At 36.6% G+C, this 26,652-nt stretch overlaps 2 protein-coding genes and 1 long non-coding RNA gene across 8 annotated transcripts in view; 2 read left to right on the top strand and 1 right to left on the bottom strand.

The window, feature by feature from the left end:
• Positions 1 to 3,072, top strand: part of LOC125275268 — a 43,272-nt gene extending 40,200 nt beyond the window's left edge. For 2 of the 4 annotated variants that reach the window (XR_007186416.1, XR_007186418.1), the window contains 2 exons: positions 390 to 527; positions 2,768 to 3,072. This is a non-coding gene — a long non-coding RNA (uncharacterized LOC125275268). The remainder of the gene's footprint in view (positions 1 to 389; positions 528 to 2,767) is intronic. The other 2 variants (XR_007186419.1, XR_007186417.1) reach the window with 1 other exon arrangement.
• Positions 3,073 to 9,084: 6,012 nt separating this feature from the next.
• si:ch211-288g17.3 (AAC-rich mRNA clone AAC11 protein) lies at positions 9,085 to 13,209 on the top strand. 3 transcript variants are annotated; one of them, XM_048202064.1, is made up of 2 exons: positions 9,085 to 9,262; positions 10,653 to 13,209. In XM_048202064.1, the coding sequence occupies exon 2, from the start codon at positions 10,722 to 10,724 to the stop codon at positions 11,895 to 11,897; it is 1,176 nt and encodes a 391-aa protein (XP_048058021.1). In that variant the 5' UTR covers positions 9,085 to 9,262; positions 10,653 to 10,721; the 3' UTR covers positions 11,898 to 13,209. The 3 variants fall into 3 exon arrangements, with proteins under 3 accessions (XP_048058021.1, XP_048058020.1, XP_048058022.1); XM_048202063.1 differs by having other exon boundaries at positions 9,090 to 9,267; XM_048202065.1 differs by lacking the exon at positions 9,085 to 9,262 and adding an exon at positions 9,348 to 9,490.
• A 103-nt stretch (positions 13,210 to 13,312) lies between these two features.
• vamp1a (vesicle associated membrane protein 1a) lies at positions 13,313 to 21,970 on the bottom strand. The gene is made up of 7 exons (XM_048202067.1): positions 21,835 to 21,970; positions 21,590 to 21,687; positions 21,346 to 21,361; positions 20,147 to 20,276; positions 19,506 to 19,664; positions 15,803 to 15,854; positions 13,313 to 15,012 (listed from the first exon to the last, which is right to left on the bottom strand). Coding segments are annotated over exons 3-7 (360 nt in total). The 5' UTR covers positions 21,348 to 21,361; positions 21,590 to 21,687; positions 21,835 to 21,970; the 3' UTR covers positions 13,313 to 14,995.
• Between the last annotated feature and the right edge of the window lie 4,682 nt (positions 21,971 to 26,652).

A 26,652-nucleotide genomic window follows, 5' to 3' on the forward strand; every position in this document is an offset into this window, starting at 1 on the left:
TTGGTCAGCTGGTTAGGCCAGTTATCCAATCACATTCTCCGTGGAGGCAAAGTCACATGATTTTGTTGTTGTTGTTGTTGCACATCGAGCGATTTATTCGGTAAATATGTATCCATGGTAGTTTATGGGCATGTCTTCTTATCGGATAAAAAATATAGTCGCCTCAATTTAGCACATACATTTTTATGCGCATTTTTAGAATTTATGTGCATCTCAGTGTTTCCATCCAACTTTTTTTTTTATGCGATTTCCCAAAATGCACTTAAAAATAGGTGGATAGAACCTAGCTATTCACAAGTAACTGTGTATTATGCCAAAATTGTCCAAGTAAAAATTTACCAAGTAACATATAAATCACAAGTATTTCATTTCATTTCATATTGTTGTAGATTTTCTGCTGCCAAGTGTTTGTGGAACTTGGTGTCCATAAAAATCAAAGATGGCAGCCTCACGTACTTCCGGGAATCCTACGCCAGCTGAGCATTTGCCCTTGAGATGAATCGGAATCAACATATAGCTTTCTCAAGGTATTATAGACTTATAATTTATTAATATACAGAAAATCTCTGTCTCGTATAATAATGATAATAATATATTTTACACAGAACAATTAATTTTATTTACATGCATAGCTGAAAGTGCTTCTAATGTAAGAATATAAAAAGTGATTGCAAAAACAACAAAACAAATAAGAAAACATTAAGTGTTAGGTGTCAAGTTATTATTATTATTATTATTATTCATTTCTCCCATCCTTTTCACTTCCTTTAAATTTGACATATTTAAATAATATTCTCTTTTTTTTTCATTTTTACTCCCTTTTAATTTGAGACTTTTATTGTTTCCTTTAATTATTAATATTATACATTATAAAAAGACACATTTTTGTGCAAAGGAGTCACATGATCAATGTTTGCTTAATGACCTAGAAATAGTACACAATCATTTTAGGTCATAACTCGTCTTTTTATTTTATCATCCTTATTTTAAAATAAAAAATAAATGTCCTACTTATTTTCAGTTTTAAATCCCCATATGTCCAGTGGCCCCCACTGTATATTATTAAACACTAAGTATGCGTCTTTAGATTATTATGTAACCTACCAGCTCATATACATGTATCATATTGCACAGAGTCTGAACCGAAAGCGTATAACCCGACGTATACACAGAGTTTCCTCAAACGGGCTTAATTGAGTTATTCCAACCTGTCATTAGATCAGATCTTTCTGTCAAAGGAAGGAGTTTAGTATAATGCAGCATGATGGCTGGTGACACTTTTCATTACTGCAGGGTAATCACCTCAGAGCTTTTGTTGTCTGGGAAAGGAATCTCTCTCTTTCTCTCCATCTCTGAAATGATCTTTAACTCACAATCTCCCCATCTATCCCATATTGTCTCATCTGTTCCATTTCACACACAAAGACACCCTTCCAAGCCTTGAGATCAATCACAAGGTGTTATGACTGTTCTTGCGTTCGAGTGCCAGACATTGCTGTGGGGGGGAGAAAGAGAGAGAGAACGGCTGATATTCTATGGACAAAACGCAGGAGTGGAGGAGAAGAAAGGGTGGGTGTGTGGGGGGGGTGTTGGTTAGAGGAAGCGGAGCGAGACGCGGAGGCAGGGACAGTGACGACAGGGAGCAGCACTAGGTCTGAACGTCCACGGCACACGCTGGTTGGGTGCGTTAGTGTTTAGGTGACACTGATTTATGATGCTGGGGGGATTAGACATGGTTTCTGTCGGGCGGGAGGAAGGAGTAATGAGAGGAAGGGAGGGAGAAACAGAGAGAAGGGAAAGAGAAGAGGGGACGGCATCAGATAATGGTGGGCTGCTCACAGCGCACCTATCTCATGATCGCCACGAGTGTCACAGCATCAACGCCGCCACGCTAGGAGGGAGAAGAAGAGAGGAGAGCGCAGGGGGACCGTGGGGAGATAGAAGTCAAACAGGGATGGAGGAAACTAGTTTATCGTACGGCTCTAAGGAAGCGAACGTCGGATCGCGCTCGGGAGAGCCTATAGCGGATTTCGTGACAACTCTTTAAGTGTATAACATACGAGGCGTACCGTGCGTGTCCGTGAGCGTGCGTTTAGCAATAAATTAGGTTGGGACGAGCAGGAATAGTGAACAAAAGACTGCAGAAGATTTCAACTTCTTCGTTCGGCTTTTTTTAGGCGTTTGTCGTTACCTTATAACCCTTCAAACTGTTGTTTTTCCCTGCATGCCTTTCCAAATCTGCCTTTTTGTCTGCTGTTTCCCCCTCCACTCTTCTTTCGAAAGAGCTTTAAAACTGGGGCACTACGAGACTGAGAGAGACGGAGGAAGAGAGAGCAGCGTTTGCTGTTTTCTGGTACCGCATGCTTCCTATACATCTTCAAACCGCAACGCGCCACCTTTGTCGTACGATCTTGCGCACAAAGGCCGGGCGGTTTATGATATGCATCACGCGTTTATAGATATATCAACTTATGTGTGTGTCGCTCGTCTACACACCGATGCCTCTGTGTTTGTGGCTTCACAGAAAAGGAGGGCAGCCAGAGAGTGAGGGCAGAGACAGTTTGCTGGCAGTGCATATCTGTCTTTGGGTTCATCCGGTTCAAGCGTCTTGTTCGCTGTCTGCCACCAGGGGGCTGGACAGAAAAAACTGCGCACTCATTTATGGTGCTGAAGCAGAGATGCTAAGCCTTAATTTTAGTGTTCATTAGGCGGTTGCTGTCAATTCCTAAAGGTTAAATGTGTTAAAACTTGTTTCTGTTTGCCACAGGTCGCAGCCTCCGGACATCCAGAGACGTCGCTCGATTTGGAGAAGAAAGCGTCATTGATGCGTTTAATGTTTCTTTTGGCAAATCTGACAAAGGTACGTAGGACGGTAAAGAAGTGTCCTCATCCAAAATCAGTTATTATATAACACCATTCAAAAGTTTGGGTCGGTAAGATTTAATCATGTTTGTCTCTTATACTCACCAAGGCTGCGTTTATTTGATCAAAAATACAGTAATATTGGGAAAATTATTACAATTTTAAAGAACTCTTTTCTATTTTACTAGATTTTAAAATGTAATTTTTTTTTTGTGTTGGTAAAGCGGAATTTTCAGAATCATTACAGTCTTCAGTGTCACATGATCCTTCAGAAATCAATCTAATATGTTGATTTGACACTCAAAAAACATTTATTATTATTATCAATGCTGAAAACAGTTGTGCTGCTTCATATTTTTGTGGAAACTGTAATATATATATTTTTTAAACTTTTTTTAAATGTCTTTTATAAATGTCTTTACTGTCACTTTTGATCAATTTAAGGCATTTAAAAAAAGCAGCTGCTTACAGACCCCAAATTTATATAATATATGTATATTTTTTTTTTTCTAAAAAATATATATATATATATATATATATTTTTTCTAATATATATATATATATATATATATATATATATATATATATATATATATATATATATATTATTTTTTTTTTTTTTTTTTTCCTGTATAGCATAAGGTGTGGTCAACTATATTATTTTTTTTTTAATAAAATAATAATAAAGTAAATAATAAAAATAATAAAAAGCTGTCTCAAATCTGTCGTCTTAATTATTTCTGAACAATAAAATTATTTCTGTACAATAAAATCTTAGTCTATTACATGCAAATTGTGGAAAAACTTTGTTGAAATTCTTTTAATTAACCTTTAAGTAATGCCATTCAAACGGACCCAGAGCGGGAATTTCAGCCTCACTTTTGAGTTCTTTGAATTTGAACTAGTGTACGTCTGTGTCCCTGAGACCCTTAACCTGTGATGTCTTCAAAGGTCACAGGTGAGGTCCTTGGGAACACAGCTGTATATGATGACATCAGTGCAAAGTCGATGTAAACACATGACACACGCAACATCTCGAGTCTGATCTTGCCATGATTATTAGGATCTGACTGACACATTAAATTCAAAGAAACACTTCATTTTAGGGTCTAGTTGCTTATTAGCATACATATTACTAGGATATTAGTATTGATAAAGCACATTTTAATGCCTTATTCTGCATGACCATATTCAGCATCCCTTAATACCGACCTAAGCGTAACAACTACCTTATTAACTATTAATAAGCAGTAATTTTGAGTTATTGAGGCAGAAGTCATAGTTAATAGTGAGAATTGGACCCTAATCTAAAGTGTGACCAAATTCATATATTTTGCCTTTTAAGTGTGACCTTCAGATTCCCCTCTAGTGCGTCTTTCCTCTGAACACGTCGTGCGTCGTGACTGACGTTACCACAGGCGCACCATTAGCATGAGTGACTGTTTGACTGTGACTTTAAACTCTTCTACTCCACGTTACCTGAAACGGCACCACAGATTTCCAGACAGCAGTGATATCAGCTTCAGACCACTTTGACGCAGCTGTCGGGGACGGTACCTATTGGCTGACTTTGTGCCCTGACCACTCGGAGCGACCAATCCAACGCCAGCCTAGGTTCACGACCCCTATACATTTCTCCCGAGGCTTTGACGTGGATCTGTTCCATGAAACCATTTTACGGGCTAGCCTGCCATCTTGTGCTCATTATTGCCAAACGCTTTGGTGATGGATGTTGCCCCGGAGCAGCTCATGGTGTTTTTCTGCAGTGAAGATAATTGTATTTTACAGCGTGAGACAGAGTGAACATAAAGAGAATGGATATACATTGTTTATTTCCCAATTAGATATACAGTACTTTGATAGCATGTTGGCTGTATGATTCATTATATGATCGCTGTTGAGTGTTGGCATCATGTTTGTACTTGGTCCTTGGTGGTCTTATTGTACCTTTATATTTAATCATTTATCAGGTATATTCATTTAGACATTGGTTCAGCATTTTTATGTAACCTGAAAATAAACCATGAAATCTGAGACGTTGTGCAGTGGCCTGAAAATCAAAGCAAACCTGTGGATAACTTAGGACATTATTATATAATCCGCAACACATTTTCTCCCAACCATATGTTCCTGTCTTTTGTTCTACTCAGTGCCTCAAACCATGAAACCAAACAGTTATGATTAAGTTATAGGCAAAGCACAGGCTCTCTACAAACAGTCCCCTGGATCTGAGTAGGCAAAGAGAAGCAGTCCCGCTCCTTTCTGCTGGTGCTTTGAGACATCAGATATGGAACATCAACTTTCACCATCTGGTATGCAGTGGATTCATTTAACAGCCACACCAGAAATCTGTTTCACAACAATGCAAACGAACTGATGAGTTTGAGCATTGAAATCAGCAGGTGGTCTCTTCAATGTTCTGCTTCAGACAAACACATGCCGGGTGCCAAATAGCCTTTTTTCTTTCTACAGCATAGATTCATTTTGAAAGCCCCTCACCATTATCAAGCATGAACTGGTTTGAATATTTGCCTATATTTTGTGGAAAGCACTTGTCCTTACCAAATGTCTTGTTTTAATGTACAAGACAGAGAAAATCTACAATTTCACATGGTGTTTGGATAAAATGGAACATAAAATGCAGAAGAAAACATTAAAAGTGAGATGAGGAACACCACTTTCACAAAGCATGTTCTTCTTTCCCAGGCCCTGAAGGAGGTTTTTGATAATGGGGAATCTCGCCATGCATAATGGGGAACTTCAGCACCCATCAGGAACTATTTTCACTTTATACACCTCCTAAATAAGTTTCTAGTGCTCTAGTGCACTGTGATGTGCTTAATGGAGGATGGTCATTCTCGGAAAACAGTTTAATTTGACTTGCTGTCATGACAGGATACAAATTTAGGTGCATTATTTGATAAAATATCAGCCAATTTGTATTCCCCCATTCATCTCGATACATTTTAATTTGTAATGTAGTGCCTTATTTAATAAATACAATCAAAGTCAATTTTTTTTTTCAGAAAGCTTTATGCATTTCATTTTCCTCTCACTATCTGTTCAACCCTGATATGCTGCAATATTTGCTTCTGTTAAAAATATTGATTTGATCACATTCAAGGCTGTGACATTATAAAAACACTGACAGCATCATTCATACGGAGGTAAATGTATTCTTTAATAATATCCCGCCATTTCCAAACATTCATTTTGCCATTAATTTTAATAATCTGGTGAGATTTTTGAATACACAAGGAGTCTGACAACAAAGTAACTGACCTGCAAAGCTACCTGAAAAAAGGATGCACAAGTGTACTTGGACAAAAGCGGTTTTAAACACAAAGGGTGATCACACCAAATATTGATTTGATTTCGTTAATGGAAGTTAAAGGTGCTAAAGAGGATCTTTTCGTCGACTGAGAAACCAAAGACATTTACTGAGTTTTTGAAATGAGTGCATGCGTAAGAATTTCGAGGGAACGCCTCCCAAAACTCATGCACGAGTATTGGAACACACGAGTGTTTACCACCGGCATTCGCTGTGCCGTGTTAGTGGATTCATTATGTCGGACACACCGCATGTAACTCATAATCTGCAGTTGTTATTCCTGTCTCCTGACAAAAACATTGCATGCGGCGCCTGTGGAGTGTGGAAAGTTACTGGAGCGCGCAGCCGCACACGTCTCTCACAAGGAACGTCATGGCAGTGATTGACAAGCCAAAGGGCCAATCGTTTACGTGATGATCGCGTAAACGATTGGCTGATGTTTTTAAGGCCCTACCTTGTACACAGATGATTATATTATTATTCCTTTCAGTGCACCTAATAAATAGTCTTTTATCAGTTAGTAAAGACAGTTTCAAGTAATATTGCAAAAATGTATAAAACAAAACATCCTCTTTAGCACCTTTAATTGATAAATAAAATCTATTTATGACAGTATTTTTGAAAGCATCCTCACTTTACGGCATTTTTACACAAGTGCCTAAAATTCTTCACAGTACTGTATCTTTGCAGGAAGGTTTCTTCAAGCGTCTTGGAGACACAGCCACAGTTCTTCTAGATTTAGTCTGTCTCAGTTTCATCTGTTTCTTCTTGTAATCACAAACGGATTCAATGATGGTGAGATCAGATCTCCGTGTGGAGCACCGGCTGTTGTCAGACTCCTTGTGTATTCAAAAGTCTTACTGGATTACAATTAATGGCAAAATGAATGTTTGGAAATGTGAACTGATATTTACTGATACAGCAAAAGATATAAATATCTGGCTTAAAATCATTTTTGGGGGGGTTAAAATACTGACATGCCTAAGACTTTTGCACAGTTCTGTGTGTGTGTGTGTGTATATATATATATATATATATATATATATATATATATATATATATATATATATATATAGTAAACTACACATATGATGATAAGTTCACTTCAAGAAAACCTATACTTGCAGTAGGGTGAAGTCAGCTAAAAATGGGCCACGTTTTGGTAAATGACTTATAATACCATCAAATAAGCTATGCATGAGATCTAATGATATTTTTATAAATTAGCACGGGTCTCTTAAATATATATATTTTTTTAAATGTGAAAAAGTATAATTGTTTTAAAAGTGAGTTAGAGTATCGGCAGGTCCCTTCTTGAGCCATGGCACAACATTCAGGTAAAATGGGCCAATATAAAGAGAGACCAACACAATTTCGGCTGAAATCAATTTATTTTAAACAGTAAATCGACACTATTGTCTTTAGTGTGCCATAGCAACAACACCATACATTTATTTTATTAAATAGAAAGTTGAACGAATATTTCATTAAAAACTATTATTAAAGTAGTATAATTTACTGGGAGTATTCTTTGAAGTGTCATAAACAATAATGGGTTAGAAGTAGGCTATATAACTAAATTAACAGTCTACATTTAAGTTAACTTTAAGTTAACAAAGAGTGTACTTTTATAAACTACTAGAGCATTGATATCAGTATAAATACTGCATGAAGTTGCTGGAAAATATACTTCAACTTTACTTAAGCTTACTTACTTTGAAAGGGAATTTCTTCTACCCTATAAAGCTGACGTGTTATACTATATACCCCATAAACCTGAACATTTATATGATAGTATGTAAGACATGCTGGAGTAGCTATACCTCAAAAAACCATAACAAAACAGGAAACACAACTACCAGCCAGGTAGAATATTTAGTTCAAAGATTAATAGGCTACATAAGTCAGATATACTTACCTTTCTGTATACTTGTCAATATATGTATTTTTGATAAACCTGACCGTGTCTTTATACTTTATTCTTTAGTTTTATTATTAAGTCTTGTTGTGCACTGAAAGCTTCAGCACACTTTACTTACTACACTTCAGTAAAAGAAGATTGACAGTAGGCTATACTCTCTTGTTTTTAGTTTAAAATAAGCATAGACCTACTAACTTGATTAGACTGTATATTTTACACGTTTTTATTTTTTAGACATTTGCGAACCCTCACAAAAAGAACTTTATTCAAGTGTGTAAAAGTATTTTTTTTATGCTTTTATTTATGATTTTATGCTTTTAGAGATTTTCTTATTGTGGTAAATCTCTATTTATATGAACATTTTTACCATAAAAGTTAGTGATTAAGCAATGTATATAGGCATATTATTTCTATGATTATTTTACCCCTTGCAATGTTTAGGATGTTTTGTTCTTTTCTCTTTCACCCAGAACCCTCTCCCCGAAATCCCGCCCCCAAGATATACCAGCAAACCGGATGTTAGCAAAGCGAAACGCGGCAAATGATTGAAAAGAAAAACGCGTTTCTGATTGGCTAAAAAGGGCGGGCAATCCTTTTTGTGTGTGTGTGTGTGCGCGTGTGCGCACAGAGGCAGATGTGAAACATCAAGCTGTATTTATCAGACAATAGCTGCATTTTATGTTATTTAACAAATGTCTTTTTTAAAAAGTAAAGATAGGTCTTTAAAAAAAATTAAACAAAACAAACAAAAAAAACGCTCTTTAAATACATTTTAAATATTGTCTTCAAATTCATTTTTACACTTTTGCATGTTCGTTCTCAGCAGCTTATAAGAGGAGTTATTGTACTCGAGTTCTTTAGCTATACAGTAATATAGCTAACATGATTTGGATCTGTCACATTACATTAACACACACATAACTTGTTTATTTATTTTACTCGTACGTTCATTCCTCGCGCTTGCACACTCCAACACAGTAGGCGGCGCTGTGCCGTGAACCGTCAGCGCCGAGCGAGAGACGAGGAAGAAGTGGCATTGCCTTTCAAATAATCACAGTCGCCCGCCCACTGTCCGATGCTGTTTGCATCGAAAATATTGTCGAATGCATGAAAAAGATCATCTCTGCTGTTGTGAAATCCCTTTACGAGTAAGGTGCGTTGTGTTTCGAATATTTGCCGCTTTTTAATATCGAAAGAATGAAAGCCGTCTCTTTTTCCATTGAAAAGTTGTCTTAGTCGGGTTAGCAGGCAGCTAACAAAAATCGCCAGTGCCTCACATTTTACCTGGAACTACAAAAGCTCGCGGGCTTCACTGTACATGATGGCAGCCAGTCTACAGCATCCGCTCTTTTATGCGTGTCATACTGCATGAAATCGTGTGTATTTTGAAATTATTCTCTCAAATTTTGCGTTATTGTTCCATAAAAATTTAAACATAAGTAGAATATTATCGTCAATTTTTTTGTACTGTGTAAGATCTCGCGGTATAAAACGATGCATTTTTTTCATGCTGATAAAGATGTCCATTTGCATCCGTTAAGCATGCATGAAGTACGCTAGCAACGTGCTCGAACTTCTGTAGCTGATGGTCCTCTGTTGTAAATACTGAGATGGGTTTTTCTATTGTCTAGTGTCTTCAAACAGCGCGACAATCGATTCGTTTTAAAATAAACTGCTCCCAAAATTATATTTAAAAAAAACACCAATGCACCTTATACCCCTTCCATTCTTAAAAATGGTTTTCAGTGAGTGCATTTTTATATTTAAATATTTGTGCATATTTAATATTAATGTAGACATTTTGTTCTGTTATTTTTAGCTACAGAACTCCATTTAATGCAGTTGAGAAACTTAATTTACTTCCGTGTTTTTTTTTGTTTTTTTTTTGTTTGTTTTTTACTATGGATACTATAAATGGATTAAAACTATAATATAAATACCCTAATAGTTTTAACATGGTTATATCTGTTATGAATAAAAAATCAATAAAGCTGTACAATGCTTCATTTTTTTAAATTTTTTTTTTATCATCAAACACTACAGCCGTGTCCAAATAATCTTATATAAAATAATATATTGTAAATCTTTTTTTTTTTTTTTTTTTTTTTTACCTGGACTGTAAATACTAATAATGTTTCATTTTAATTTATTTGTGGTTTCAAGTGTGCTTTTTTTCTGGTATAATCTGTATAATTTTCATTTGTCTAGGTCTGCAGAAGTGAACTTATTTCCCTTCTAAAATAAAGTAAAAAAAAAAAAAAAAAAAGATAATTGAGGTTTGGTAACTCAATTTATTCTCCAAAAAAAAAAAAAAGAGTAACTTGTTTCCCCCCCATGAAAATACAGGGTATGCAAACTATTTTCCTTTATGTTGTCATACGTTTGTGTAAAAATTGTTTTTATGGAAATAATCAATTCTGGATTTGGCGGGAAAACAATGTGTGATTACTGAAAGTTATCTATTCAAGTACTTGATTCAAATAATGTTTTGTATCTTTATATAAACCTTTTTTTCCTCTCTCGTCGTGTTGTTTTCAGAGTCTCCGCACCAAATAGACAAGCGTGGCACTGATACGCCTGAAGTTTGGAGCGAGAAGCAGCAACGTGATGGAGGTTGAGAATAAAGAAGGATCCGAGAGCCCTCTGCCCAACGGCAGCACCCATCCACCCAAACGTGGAAGAGGCAGACCACGAGGGTCGCTCAATAAGAAGTTCACTGCTGAGAAAGCACCGACACATAACGCCAGGCCATCGAAAAAGGTGGACTTCTTTTCTCCTGACATAGTCATAAAAACCAAGGTGAAGAAACGTGGTCGACCAAAGAAGATAAAAATGCCCGGTAGGCCGAGAAAGATCCCGCTTACGCCTGAGGAAGAATCAGAGAGACTTCACAGGTTGAGTTTACAACGCAAACGGAAACTGTCAAAGCCCCTAGGAAGACCCCGCATTCATCCCATCGCCGAAGGCCCCGCGGTAAAAAGGGGAAGAGGAAGACCTCGCAAATCTGGAGTCTCTGGAGGCCATAAACAAGGTAGTGGCGATATCAGCCTCGATGTCGCTAATGGCTCTCCACGAAAGAGAGGGCGGCCGGCGGGCTCGATGAAGAGAAAGAGGGGTCGCCCCGCAGGTTCTACCAAGGTTTCGATTGCCAAGTCCTCAGATGGGACCCCAAAAAGAAGAGGCCGCCCTCCAGGCTCGGGCAACAAGGTGAAGAAGATTCCGCGGGCTGACGGATCTCCTCGAAAGAGAGGCCGACCCCCAGGCTCAGGCTCTGGCGCCAAACTGAAGGTCATTCGACGAAACGCAGATGGAACTCCTCGAAAGAGGGGCCGACCTCCGGGTACCGGCAAGAAAGTCAAGCTCGTCGAAAAGAAAGTCGGAGATTCTCCCCGCAAGAGAGGCCGACCGCCAGGTTCAGGCAAAATCAAGGCTCGTACCTCGGAAGGTGGAGCTGTAGGAGGGTCGAACGCCGATGGCGCTCCGCGTCGTAAGAGAGGTCGTCCAAGCAAAGTCACACTGGCTGTCGTGCTCGAAAAACTCCCCTCGGCGTCGGGGTGCGAGGAGGAAGAAGAGGATACCGACGCGCCCTCTCCCAAACAATCCCGCACCTCTGACGACTCGTCGCAAAATCAAAACGACGAAGAAGAGGAGACCAGGGCGAGCGAGAACGACGCAGACCCAGAAGACGAAGAGGAAGACGAGGTCGATGACGCCATCGATTGTTCAAAAGTGAACAACACAAGTGAGAACGAAATGGTGGGCAAATTCAAAAAAAAGAAATAAAAAGATAGGGGGCTTCATTGAAAATTGGTGGGTATATTTTTCGAAGGGTTTTAATAGGCTATGTCAATTAATTTTTTTTTTTTTTTTTTTTATCTGATAAGTGTGCTTTTGGTGTTGCCTGCCATGTCAGACTGTATTGTTTTTCTCTCTCTTATTTTTAAGCTCATTATTAACCGAAATGTTTGCTCACAATCTGATTGAGCACAATTGATTAATTTTATTATTTTATTTGTATTTCTTTTTGCATGTAAAAAAAAAAAAAAATTGTCTGCATAATTTTAAGCATGCAAAAATCGAAGGACAAGTACGTAGCCTGTTAACATCACGGGATCCAAAACGATGATGTTGCACAATTAACGGTTCCATTGAAAACGTTACCATGCTAAGCACACCTTATTTGTTACCAATGGCTTGTGCCAATAATTTCAAAGCAACTACCAAACCAGACTGTTTCAGATAGTATCTTCATACCTGTACAGTAGTCCATGTGCACAGGCTTTAAAAAAAAAAAAAGGCTAATTTTTAAATTCAAATCGCCCAGACGGTTTTATTCGAGGATGATGGTTAAGTGCGTCTTTGCTGTAGTTTTATTTCTTTTATCACGGTCCATTCGTTCATACTTCAAATCAACCCCGCCGACTTCAGTGTTTTATAGTGAAACAGTCTTATTTTAAACTTTTTTTTTATCATCTGAGTTGCCTGATAGTTTGGTCATTTATAGGTGTTGAGTGCTTAGTTTAATTGCACCCCCTCATTTTTGCTAAAATATTGTGATTGCTTCTTTTTTAAAACATGCCTTTGTTTTTCAAAATGTGAATACATTCATATTCCGCTTTGACAATAGGCTTATGGGTCCTGATTTTATTTTCATATCATGTATGGCTTTTTATATACAATTCTTGTTGCTCTGTCTTTTTGAACTTTTTCCTCATTTAACCAGTTTTTCCCCCCCCTTGATTTGCTTAGTTTGTGTAAAACCGTAGACTTCTCTTGTTATAAGCTGTAGATCTTGTCTTGATTAATTTTCATGTATGATTTAGTTTTAATCTGTATGTACCAGTAGATGCTGATTGTTTTAGCTGAAATCTTGCATCTAGAAATGTTCTTTCATGTTAATAAAACTGTTACTGTTGAGACATGATGGTTCAATAGACATTATGTGCATTTCATGTACACGCTTTCTAATTAGGTTACTCATCTGTGCTGTAGTATGAGACATTTCTGTATCGCCGCTTTGTATGAATCATTTCACTTTGTGATTTGGATGAGCATTGTTGCTGATTAATAACCAATTAAATCATACCATATTCACCATGCCTTGTTGCGACATTCATTTATGTCTTGCGTGTGAGCTGTTCCCGACACTCGTTTCAAAACTTTCACCCAAATAAAAACTCCAGAGGGGGAGGAGCGAGTAACAGCATCAGCACTTTATTAGAATCAGCACATGGTGGGCAAGCAGACATGCTTTAAAATGAACCACGAGTAAGCAGCTTGGCTCCAAATGATCAGGGACAGGATCTGTTATTTTATGCATCTCTGAAGCACATACTTACAAATGAATAGTTTGCATAAAACACAATGTATTCAGGAGTGCGCTTTTTTTTATTATTTTTTTATTTAAGGGAATGACATTCACTTCCCTGCATTAGGTTTGCAATTTGGGTTAATGCTTAATGTAGGGGATGTTATTCACACAGATGGTACACATCAACAAGAGCAAGTATTCTTAGATTTAGGTGCTGGACAATATGTCCTTAATACCCAAAAAATGTCCTCTCAATCATACAATCATTATTACGAAGGTGGTTAAAGTGCCCATGTATATTTAACACAAACACATGCAGAGGTACGTCCCTGAACATTGTCGTCTCCAGTGCTGATTACGTATCCGCTCCCACACTGAATCCCAAATATTTACAAATACATTAAATTAGTCACATTATCAGTTATCTTTCAGTTTGCATATCAGTAGTTGTTCATTCAACCTAAAACATCATGGTGCCAGTAAAGTCAGAAGTTTGCCATTCATTTTATTTTTCTTTTAACGGTCACATATTTTGTTAAGATGTGGAATTCTATTTGTGACCACACATTTGTGTCGCAATAATCTCAAATATAAAAATATTAAAAAATAATAATAAAAAAAAAACAAATTTGTCACATTATTTTATATTGTGGTCACAAGCTAAAATCTTAAATCCCCATATATATATAATACCATTGATATTACGTTTTTCTTTTCCCATCTCTATTTGTTCTTCCAAACTCCATTGATTTTCTGGCTGACATGAACAAAGCATCGATTTATGATCAGATATTCTCCTTAAGTCGACTGCCGACTCTAAGTGCAAAGTAAAACGTCTTGCATTGTACTTTTAAAATCTTTAAATTAATTATAAAATTGCACCATCCAAGAAACGTTTAACATTATGATATGGAAGGAAATATACTAGATCAATAGTCACTTTAAGACATTTAATACACATGGTAACTGCTCTATTCAAAATCATCCAGGTTTTTAAAGGTCCATGTTTGGAAATGAAAACAAGTTGCTGTTAGGAATCTATTTGGAGGAGGGCTAAAAAAAATCAATTATACTTTACTTTCTGCAATTTCTCATTGCAGTTGCACTTTGTTAATACCGTAATAACAGTTGTTTCTGGGTAAACTAGTACACTTTTGTTTCTGTGCATAAATGCATGACTTGATCCTAAAGTCAAACTGATCTTTGCATTTCATTCTCCCTCTTTAGTTATTCATGGGTTCATTTGGACAACGCTAGAAATCTATATTATTGCATCACCCATTGTTTTTGCCCTGAAAAGGACCAACACATTCTCCAATCGAAAACCGTACGTCGATCGTCCTAACCGAAGGAGTTTTTGAGTAAGCTCGGGCACTGTTGCGAAGCACTCAAGAGAGGTACAAAGAAATGCAGTGACAGACAAAGGGAGGGAGAGGCACTGCGTCAATGACTGCACACACACACGCACGCACACACACGGTGGATTCAATGAAGCATTGGTGGGGAGAAAAGGAGGGGTGGAGTTCACACAAAGCCAGGGTCTCCTGTCCTTGTGCGTCCCACGAGAGGCTCAGTAGTAGAAGTACACTGTCGAAAAAGATAAGAAAAGAGAAAAAATCATTGAAATTGGTTAGTCGAGGCTGATTCAGGAATAAATTAGGCTTTTAAATGTAATGCATAAATCTAGATCTTGGGCCTTCTTTATAAAACGTGTCTCTCTTAGAGTGTGTATGATAAAATCCACGCCAATGATCAGATTTATACAAACATTCTTTGTCGTGAAAAGTGCTTAATGCCACATCGGGGTCTAAACAGATGTACGCACTTTACCTTGTGGCAGATTTGGAGATTTGGTTTTTGGAAATCTAAGCAATTCTTGCTGCTTGCCATTCTGACGGACGTTGACTGCTGCTCTTTTATATGCAAATTACATTAATTAGGGGGCGTTTACAAGGCGGAGACCTGAAAGCATTCAGCTGCGAACGATTTCATTTGTTTCATTCGAAGATCATTTGCGGTTTATGGATTTCACATCTGGAAGAGAGGCGTACGCACATTTTTTTTTTTTTGTGCATATGCTTTTGAGAAATTATCTTATATCAAATCTAGGATGGTTTCTACACAACATTTTATAAATGAGGCCCCTTTATAAGATCAGCTATTCTTTGATCAGTATTTAAGTATTTACTGGAAGCAGATGCAACACAAGATTTTGTAGAATTTTTCTAATTCTTAATCCCAGATCAAAATGCAAGATGGCAAAACATCCAATGCTGGGAATAACAGTAAATAAAGACCAAAATTCTATTTTTAGTGTTTGATTTACATGTAAATAAACACACTTGTGTTTTGAAATTGCATTATGGTTTCTACTCACTGAAAAGGATGCCCACCAGGATGACCCCAATAATTCCCATCATTATCATCATCTGTGAACGAAAAAGAAAAAAAGGGGGAAATACAGTTAAACTCTAAATATGAAAAGCTTATGAATCAATTCTGAGTAATAAGATTGCATTTCATGAATAAATACAATACAATTGTATATATCTTTGTGTGGAGTGGAAAAAGACATTAGAAGGTTACACTTTATTTGGTAACTTTATTTTAGTGTCCTTGTTACACATATTACATGTAGATACTGTAGTAATAACTATAAATTATGCATAATTACATGTGACTAACCCTAAACGAAACCCTGATCCTAAACCTAACCCTTTAGTAAACACATGTAGTTAATTGTTATGACTCAGTACTTAAATATATAATTACACTGTAACACAGACACCTTAAAATAAAGTGTAACCCTTTATTTTAAGGTGTCCTTGTTACAGTGTAAATATACATTAGTTTAATATTAATTACTACATGTACTTACTATAGGGTTAGGGTTAGGATCAGGGTTTGGTTTAGGGTTAGTTGCATGTAATATTATTATGTAACATGTGACATGTAACACTGTAAAATAAATTGTTACCCATTAAAACTATAAAATGAAGATGATCATATATTTAAGATAAAATGTTTTTAATCAAATGATTAACTCTATTCAGCTACAACATAGATACCTTTTATAACTTTGTGTGGTAAAAATGAATGAATTAATTAAAAATAAGTAAATATATTCTCCAAATTAAATATTTTGGCGAAACTAAATGTATATTACAATTCGTTTTAGTATTATTTCTTCATTGTTCATTTTAGTGCTGTCAATTTGATTAATCGCAATTAATCGCACCTAACATAAATGTGTGTGTGTGTATATATATATATATATATATATATACATAAACATTTATGTGTATTAATCACAGTATATTAATCAAATGTGATTATTAATCACATTAATCATGTAGTGATTAATCACATCTGATATATATATATATATATATATATATATATATATATATATATGTGTGTGTGTGTGTGTGTTAAATGTGATTAATCATGATTAAATAATGACAGCACTAAAACCAACGAAGAAATAATATTAAAATTTATTGTAAGTTTCTCCAAAATATTTAATTTATTTTAAGACATTCATTAAAATATTAATTTGAATATTTTAGATAAAAAATTTTCCCTTTATCAGTCATGTACAAGTTATTAGATTATAAATCTTTTACTTATCCAACAGATTACATATTACTCTGTCATCTTATTGGTTTCAGTTTATGAATTATAGGCACATTTTTGATTCATCCCTTAATTGGTTTTATTTCATCTTTAAAAAAAAAAAAAAAAAAGAGTGTGATACTAAGACATGTTTAAAGCATCTTTCCATTTTCTCTTTACTTAGTTACATTTTTCTATTTCTTACAGAGAAAAAAATACTTTTGGGAAGGGTATGACATGCTATATACTTCACGTTTTAAGCAGCATTTTGCTATTATTTTTAAATGATTTCTCTGACCTCATATTAACTGAGAGAATACATGGAATATTTATACTTTTCATTTTCATTTGTCACACCACAGGACTATTTAAAATGCTATTTATTTAATAAAACAGAAAGACATAAAAATCAACCCGTATGAATGTGGATCTGCTTTAAGAATCAACACTTGCTCCACTAAAAATACAGAGGAAAGTTACAAAAAGAAAGGCTTCAGTAAGAGTAAACAAATGTACAAAGGAGAGAGAATAATAAAACAATCTGGGTTGGAAAGGCGGGACATGATGAGTGAGATTAAAAGTGGGACGTTTAAATAAAAAGAGGAGGATCTGTGGATACGGAATAAGAAAGGGATATGGAAAAGGGAATGAAAGAGGAGGAGCGAAAGAGAGAGAGTAGGAATTATTAGAGTGGGTTACATCATCACATCTGGGTTTTAATCCAGAAATGCTGTAATCCAGATTGGGACTAGACACCCCCTCCCCCACCCCGCTCAAAGATGCGATTGGACGGGCAGCTGTTCAGCCATCTGGGGCGGGCGGTGGGGGGTTGGTGCAAGGGAGCAATAAATTTATGCTATCTGGAGGGGTGGAGAATGAGAGGGAGCTTATAAATCTATGCCGAGGGGATGGATTGACAGATAGCTGGATGGAGAGATAAAAATGTAATATGTAAAGTGAGGCTGTCAGAGGACCAGACTGACCAATTGCAGGCTTGTACAAGATCTCCATTTAAAAAAAGGCAAGGGAAATTAGTACATTAAATTATAATATGAATTCCCCATTTATAATCTAAAAATATTTAAACATTTATATCCAAGTCACACTCCAAAAAAGCTCTTTCTATTAATAGATGATGAAAAATGTAACAAGATGGTCACTGCCTGATTGTCTCAGGAATAGCTGGACTCATTCTGCTACTGCAGTACATAAGCATGCGTCACAACTGCAACTTGCCTAATATATCTCGAACGCTGGCCAGCGCTGTGACTTATGGGCCGGGCTGCATTCAGGTTATATCTAAATGAGAATGCTCCTGCTTTAGTGTTGAGTCAGCGTTGCCCCATGAGCCATCTTTACTGCTGGCAATATAGAAACACCAAAGGTGGACCTATTTATTCTATTAGTTTCTATTAATAGTTATTGATACTAAACTATAAATTCATAGGTTAATCAATCATTTAAACAGAGTCTAATATAATCATTTAGATTTATTAGATTCTGGACTTCTTTAATTAATTTTTGTGTAAATACTTTGTAGTGTTATTTTAGTATCATTGAAGTACTATTATAGATTTTATTAATATTTAGATTTTTTTAGTTTTAGTTTTTGTTCATTTTAGTTAATGTTTTAGTAAATTTTTGTGTGTTTTTGTCATTTTTATAATAAAAAAATGTCAATGGTTTTTATTTGTTTTTATTTTAGATTTAGTTATTGTAGTACAACAACTAAATGGAAATGAGAAATGTTGACTTGGTAACTAGCAGTAAAAATAAGTTTAAGTTTTTAATATTTCATTTTATTTCAATTGACGTTTATTTTATTTCAAGCAACAACAAAAAAATACGTTTTTTTATGGTTTTAGTTATAGTTTAAGTTAACTATAATAACCCTGATCTTTCGTAAACCATTTTTGTTTCTTGTTTGCCGCATTGAAGTGAATGTGACAGTTTATATAACAGTTCACCAATACATTTTGCTTATGTTTCATGAATGAGGTCAAATCTGTATTCAGTAATTTATTCATAACAGTGAATGTATATAGGTATCTTAAATTGATTTAAAGTGATAGTTCACCCAAAGATGAACTTTCTGTCATTTACTCACCTTCAAGTTGTTCCAAACCTGTATGAATTTCTTTCTTCTGCTGAACACAATAAAAGATATCTTGAAGAATGTCAGTAACCAAAGATTTGATGGTCCCCATTGACTTCCACAGTATTTTTTTTTCCATACTATGGAAGTCAATGGGGACCATCAGCTGTCTGGTACCCATATTCTTCAAAATATCTTCTATTTTGTTCAGCAGAAGAAAGAAAATCATACAGGTTTGGAACAACTTGAAGGTGAGTAAATGATGACAGAGTTTTTCACTTTTGTGTGAACTATCCCTTTAATTAAAATGGGACTTGAGGTCAAGAACTCCAAATTTCAATAAACAGATCCCAGCAGTTCAATTTCCCACCTTAGCATTCTTCCACCAGTACTTGTTTTTCAGTTTAGCAGCGCTGCTCTCAAACTGTGATGCTCCGGCCTGGAGTGCGTCCGCCCTGTCGTCCAGTTCTGAGAGCTTCTGATCTCTTTCCAGAACCTTGTCCACATTCACGCGCATGATGTCAACCACCTGAACACATTTACAGAAGACAGACACGGACGTCAGCAACACAACGTCACTGCATGGCATCAGTGAGATTCAATGTGAAACTAAAAGCCACTTTGAATGGAAATTTTTAATGTCTTCATAGACACTAAACGTTGAAAGCAATATACGATGAATATTGTATGAGAGCCTGGCTAGTACCTCAAAATTTGATTTCATGAAATTTTTATGCTTCCAAGAAAGTCCTTCTAAAAGTCTATCTCGCTTCCTCACTGCTATAATCAACAGTCTTGCTAATACACAGTCACGTACAATATATTAGTTTAACCATAGGCCTGTACTGGAAGTCCAACATTTATGCCAACTGTGCAGAATATCTCTTCTTCTGTTTCTGTTTTATTTATAATAACCATTCCTGCTTTTCTACATGTTACACTTTTTTGAAGATTCACCTCATCCAACTTGTTTTTCATTTTCTTAATTGAGATCATATTGATAGGGTTTACCTCATCCACTTGGGCCTGTGTCTGTTGGAGACGACGGTTGCTGGTGAGGTTGGGAGGTGCGGCGGGTGCGCCCCCCTCACCCTCTGGGGCCCCTGGGGCTCCAGGGCTTGCAGCGGCATCAGGGGCAGACCTGAGGGAAAAGGAGACAGGGGTTGAGAAGGCATATTTCTCTGCACCACTGGCTTTGCAAAGGGCTCATTCAGAGACTTGTCAAATGTTCAGGCCCTTTAAACAAATATTACATTGTGTTAGTTTTAGAGGACAATGTATGTCATTAATTTGAAGAATTTAATTTGAATTGGGCCTCAATTCAGTAGGCCATGATGCAGTAAAGCTAAGATTAGACATTGTAAATGAAATTTGCAATAAAAAAAGCTTTTTATAGGCCTATATTAGTTTTATTTATTGTTATGTTGAGTTTTATTGAATTGTACACTTCCCTGTAGCTATCAGTTTTAGCATTAAATAAGCTTTATTAGAGCAAGTGTGCAAATTAAAAGACTTAAAGGGTTCAGGGGGCTAAATGAGGCTCCCAAAAGGAAATAAAAACAAAGTTTTGTTTTATTTGAAAAAAACAAAACGCGTTTTTCGCATTGTCGAACGTTTCATTAAAGCTAGTCAGAGTAACGTTAGCATCTGGAGGTAACGTTAGGCTAAATATAGAAGCAGCACTTTGGTAGGATCAGCATGGAATGTATGTCGATAAATATACACACCACAATAATAATTAACTTTAGTGTTTTGTTTAAAATTGAAGATTATGTAAGTGAATGAGACAGGCCTAACTGTCAAATACGGGTGCTAAAAGTCGATTTGGGTTGCGCGAGACGAACATCAACTGACTGCATCGCCTAAATCGCACTGTTTAATGCAGATAAGTTTTATGTGCCTACTGTACAACCCTGATTTCATCATAGGATTCTCGATGCAGTTTCTCCTAATTTCCGATAGGTGGAGCAGAGCACTAAAGTCTACGCAATTATGATGTATCAGCTGTAAAACCTGAGAGATTTTGCGGTGTTTTTTTTAACGAACTCTCTTGAAAATAATCTGAATTGCTAAATGTAATACAGAGAACACAGCAAATTGCGTTTTAATAGCCTACCACAACTCGTAGCCTACATCTAGGGCATAAAAAGTGATTTAAAAACAAAAACTCAAATATTTATTTAATAATAGTGGAAATACAGTGCACTCACATTTTGTTGGCAGGAGCTTAAAATCGTCGTCACCAAGGATGCAGATAGAGAGAGAGAGACAGAGAGAGGATTAGTAGTCAAAAGCCAAACTTCCTATATTGACGATAAAAACATACACAATGGAGAAAAAACCCTATGTATTCCTCGTAATAAACTCTATATGAATGCTGTATATAATATTCCCATGAGGATGGAATCATTAAGCGATGTATAGACCGCGTCATCACAAAAAGTGCTGCATTACCGAAAGAGCCTCAGGCGACTTAAGCCTCGAAACACAAATCCAATCTTCTTTATGAAGAGCTTCCTTCAGTTTTCACACTGATGCGACTATATATCCTCCTGAGAACACGTATAGAAAAAACATACGCAGTCAAGTGACGACTTAATGAAAATGACAGGCTTCAACTTTTGTTATGCTGTTGGAAATAGCAGTAAACCAAGAGACATTAGCATGATAAACGCTCCTCTAGAACAGATTAAAACGACCTGGACGAAATAATAATAGTCCTCCCGTGTCCGCATGAAAGTGTAGGCTATGTATGCCTGAGTGAGAGAGAAGGGGAGGGGATGAGAGAGAGAGAGAGAGAAAGAGAGAGAAAGATCACGATCACTCTCTCACTCTCACACACACCACCCCTCGCGGTAACGTTAACGGGACAGCACTGCGGTGGTTGAGCACAGTGTAGCTACACTTCCAACCCCCATCACAGGCCTGGGATTTTAACTGTAAGAAAGGGAGGAGAGGCATAGAAAAAAGGTGTATGCTTTAAAACAGACTGCCATCATCTTAGAAGTGATGCACTGGAGCTTTCTGATTGCATCAAACATTATCTGCATTTCTGATCACAGTTCAATGACAACTTGTGCAATGCTTGATTCATTTACAAAGTGTCAAAATCCTTCTGGAGAGATGATATACCTCAAAAATCTCCATTTAAGAGATGCAATATACCTAAATAACCCCTTTGCTAAAACCTCTTCAGGTAGACATATAGGTTAGTATTAGTGTCGTTTTGGCTGCATAAGCAGCAAACGGAAGCAGTGCAGCCAATAACAAAGCTCAGCAAAGTGCTACAGACAGTTCGGTCGCTGTGGAAACAGCATCACCATAATGACTGCTGAGCTCACAGCACCAATCAATGAAAGAAATATTCAGCCCTGTGCCCAAACTATGGCCAAAGAGCTGACCATTAATGGCGAAACTGTGACTCAGACCATCAGCAAATATATTAAGTTGGAAACAGATTCTAGGACAATTAAGGAAATGCTGTTTTTTTTAGTGGATGAATCATGCTGTCATCAAATAAAACATTTCTCATATGAGAGTCTAGAGCAGGGGTCTCCAAACTTGGTCCTGGAGGGCTACTGTCCTGATGAGTTAGGCTCAACACACCTGCCTGGAAGTTTCTAATAGCATCTGTTCACCGTGATTAGCTGGTTCAGGTGTGTTTAACTGGGGTTTGAGCTAACCTCTGCAGGACAGTGGCCCTCCAGGACCGAGTTTGGAGACCCATGGTTCAGAGCTTAGGTGAAGGTCTAATTTTTGGATTCAGGACTCTATGAAACTATGTCTTCGGGATGTGCTGGATTAGACATTAAAGGGTTAGTTCACCCAAAAATGAAAATAATGTAATTTATTACTCACCCTCATGCTGTTCGACACCGTAAGACCTTCATTCATCTTCGGAACACAAATTAAGATATTTTTGTTGAAATTCGATGACTCAGTGAGGCCTATAGCCAGCAATAACATTTCCTCTCTCAAGATCCCTTAATGTACTAAAAACATATATAAATCAGTTCATGTGAGTACAGTGGTTCAATATTAATATTATAAAGCGACGAGAATATTTTTGGTGCACCAAAAAAATAATGATTTATATAGTGATGGCCGATTTTAGAGCGTTATGAATCTTTTGTGTCGAATCATGAGTCGGATCGCGTGTCAAACCGCCAAACTGCTGAAATCACATGACTTTGGCGCTCCGAACCGCTGATTTGATTCGTAAAGCCCCGAAGCTTAATGAAACAGTGTTTTTGAAGTTGTTATTTTGTTTTTTTGCTTCACCAAAAGTATTCTCGTCGCTTTATAATATTGATATTGAACCACTGTATTCACATGAACTGATTTAAATATGTTTTTAGTACATTAATGGATCTTGAGAGAGGAAATGTCATTGCTGGCTATGCAGGTCTCACTGAGCCATCAGATTTCAACAAAAATATCTTAATTTGTGTTCTGAAGATTAACGAAGGTCTTACGGGTGTGGAACGACATGAGGGTGAGTAATAAATTACATTATTTTCATTTTTGGGTGAACTAACCCTTTAACACCGGCGAACCCGCCAAATGCAGGAGGATCTCAGCAGTGGCGTGTAACACAGTCACTCCTACTAGCCACTTGGGCTTGTTTAATTTTATATATAATACATTTTTCAATTGCAGTCTTTTGAAAAGGCTTCTGAAATAATAAACTAAGTGCAATGTAGTGTTGTCAAAAATATTGATTTTTCGATATCGATACTGAAACACTTCCAATACTAATTTTCTACAGAATAGATACACAATACCAGCTGCTCTCTCTCTCTCATCTCTCTGACAGCGAGTTGACACTTGACACACAAACCCGCCTCCCCTAATTTGCACTGGATGAATATTGCTGGTGTTACAGGGCTCGAATTTTGGCGTGGGACTGTGCGTATTTTAAAATTTCAGAATTTTACTCATTCCTGCAGATTTTGTGCTCACACCCAAAGCGTGCACACATAAATCTGTCTCTCAGTATTAAATTGAGTTCTTTTTTGCTGCTTATTGTGCTTAAATAGTCAAATATACAAAAATAATTTCAAAATGGCAGTCTTGGCGAGTATTCACGTAAACACAGTTATGTTTTAAGTGAACAGTTGTGAAAGAAAACATTTATAACAATGTACAATGGATCGGTGCGTCAGATCTTAAAGTGACAGCAGCCTAATATACCTGCTGCTAAATTATGAGATAATATTAAACATATCTATATGGCAGTTTTCCCTTCATGGTATCAATATCAAAATTTTGGCCAGTGAAAATGCTGAGTGGCTAGTAACTTTGGAAAACCACTAACCACAGTGACTGGTGAGCAAAAAATGTTAATGTCAAGCCCTGCACGTGACGTCACCGTCGACCGCTGTGACTGCGGTTACACTCAATGAGTGGCAATAAGACTGAGTGGCAGCATTGGTTTTCAGCGTGAATGCTGCAAAAAACACATCCAAAACAGGAAAGAGCTTTGCGATTGACTATACAAATAGATTTGACACAAAATCTGAGGTATATTTTTACAGACTGCTGAAAGCTACAGAAAAAAGAAGCAAAGGGATCGCTGCAATTCACAGAAACAACAGGACTCCAGGCAGCAAAACATGGATTTGTAGTTATTTTGTGTCAAACTGTTGGATTTGGGGGGTAAAAGCATACCCCCAACTCATCAATTAAATATTTTCCATCTTATATTCTGCATAAATGGGTGTTTTTAAATAAACACTGACAAAAACTATACAAGTTTTAGGGCTGGACGATATGACGATATATAAAACATTGATATAAGTGATCACTCAGATTTAGACCTACCTATATTGTATTTAGGCCTATATAAAGCGTTCACAGGCAGATTTGCTTTATGTATTTCCCCGGCGTCTAAATCAGGCACATATAAATGCAGGAAACACGATTCCTGGCTGCACGTCAATATCCATGGATTAGGTTTCCCCTATTAAATCCAGTCATGCAGCAGGCTCTTTTGCCACTCAGTCCAGCTGAGGGAGTGTGTTCCGGCAGGAAAGTGATGTCAATGCATATCCTCTATGAAAAATCTTGACCAAAAACTGATGCACATCTTGATGGAAGTAACATCACAACAAGATATGCATCATTTTTTTTTGTTCAAGATCATGTACTGATAATGCAAGAGGTGAGCACTCTGTAAAGTCTACTCCAGCACATCCCAAAGACTTTCAATGAAGTGCCAATTCATGTGTGAAAATGATTCTTTATGCTCCCTCCCAACCATTCTTTCACAGTTTGAGCCTGATGAATCTTGATCATTGTCATCCTGGAATATGGCCATGATGTGCATTCCTACATGGTTGTTTAGGAAATGAAAAGCTACATACTCCATCAATTAGGGTTACAAGAACTGTTGCCAAACATATAACATGCTAGAAACATAATAATCACTAAATAATGATCCAGACATAGACTCTTAAAGGGTTAGTTCACCCAAAAATGAAAATTCTGTCATTTATTACTCACCCTCATGTCGTTTCACACCCGTAAGACCTTCGTTAATCTTTGGAAATCAAATTAAGATATTTAGTTGAAATCCGATGGCTCCGTGAGGCCTCCATAGGGAGCAATGTCACTTCCTCTGTCAAGATCCATAAAGGTACTAAAAACATATTTAAATCAGTTAATGTGAGTACAGTGGCTCAATATTAATATTATAAAGCGACGAGAATACTTTTGGTGCGGCAAAAAAACAAAATGATGACTTATTTAGTGATGGCCGATTTCAAAACACTGCTTCAGAAAGCATCGGAGCATAAATGAATCAGTGTTTCGAATCATGAATCGGATCGCGGGTCAAACCCAAACCGCCAAACTGCTGAAATCACGTGATTTTGGCGCTCCGAACTGCAGATTCGACACACAGATTCATCTGTGCTCCGATGCTTCATGAAGCAGTGTTTTGAAATCGGCCATCACTAAATAAGTCGTTATTTTGTTTTTTTGCTGCACCAAAAGTATTCTTGTCACTTTATAATATTAATATTGAGCCACTGCACTCACATGAACTGATTTAAATATGTTTTTAGTACCTTTATGGATCTTGACAGAGGAAGTGACACGGAACCAACTAAATATCTTAATTTGTATTCCGAAGATTAACGAAGGTCTTACGGGTGTGAAACGACATGTAAGTAAGTAATAAATGACAGAATTTTCATTTTTGGGTGAACTAACAATTTAAGCATTTGCCTATTTAAATTATACATGAAAAAAAAAGCAGTAATAGGTACTAAAATTTAATACAAATTACAAATTTAGTGAAAAATATTCTTCCTCTTATATAAAGATTTAATTAATAATAAGTAAGATTGGAATAAAAAAATACTTGCATGCAATCAAGACCAATGAATGAACAACGTTTTCACTAAAATAATTTATTTTCAGTTTGTCCACCTCGGTATCTGTACACAGTTTTTCATTTTCTTGTTTGAGACCATCTTTACAAGTTTCATTGTTCTAGATATCAGATATCTAGA

Source organism: Megalobrama amblycephala, linkage group LG9 (assembly GCF_018812025.1).
Source record: "Megalobrama amblycephala isolate DHTTF-2021 linkage group LG9, ASM1881202v1, whole genome shotgun sequence".
Lineage (NCBI taxonomy): Eukaryota > Metazoa > Chordata > Actinopteri > Cypriniformes > Xenocyprididae > Megalobrama > Megalobrama amblycephala.

What these genes read in the sequence shown, in the direction of transcription:
- vamp1a (XM_048202067.1), bottom strand. An exon ending in CACAGGCCCAAGTGGATGAG is followed by an intron (nt 19,665 to 20,146) that starts GTAAACCCTATC and finishes AAATGTGTTCAG; the next exon opens with GTGGTTGACATCATGCGCGT. An exon ending in ACTGGTGGAAGAATGCTAAG is followed by an intron (nt 15,855 to 19,505) that starts GTGGGAAATTGA and finishes TTTCGTTCACAG; the next exon opens with ATGATGATAATGATGGGAAT.
- si:ch211-288g17.3 (XM_048202064.1), top strand. Translation starts at nt 10,722, where the DNA reads ATGGAGGTTGAGAATAAAGAAGGATCCGAGAGCCCTCTGCCCAACGGC.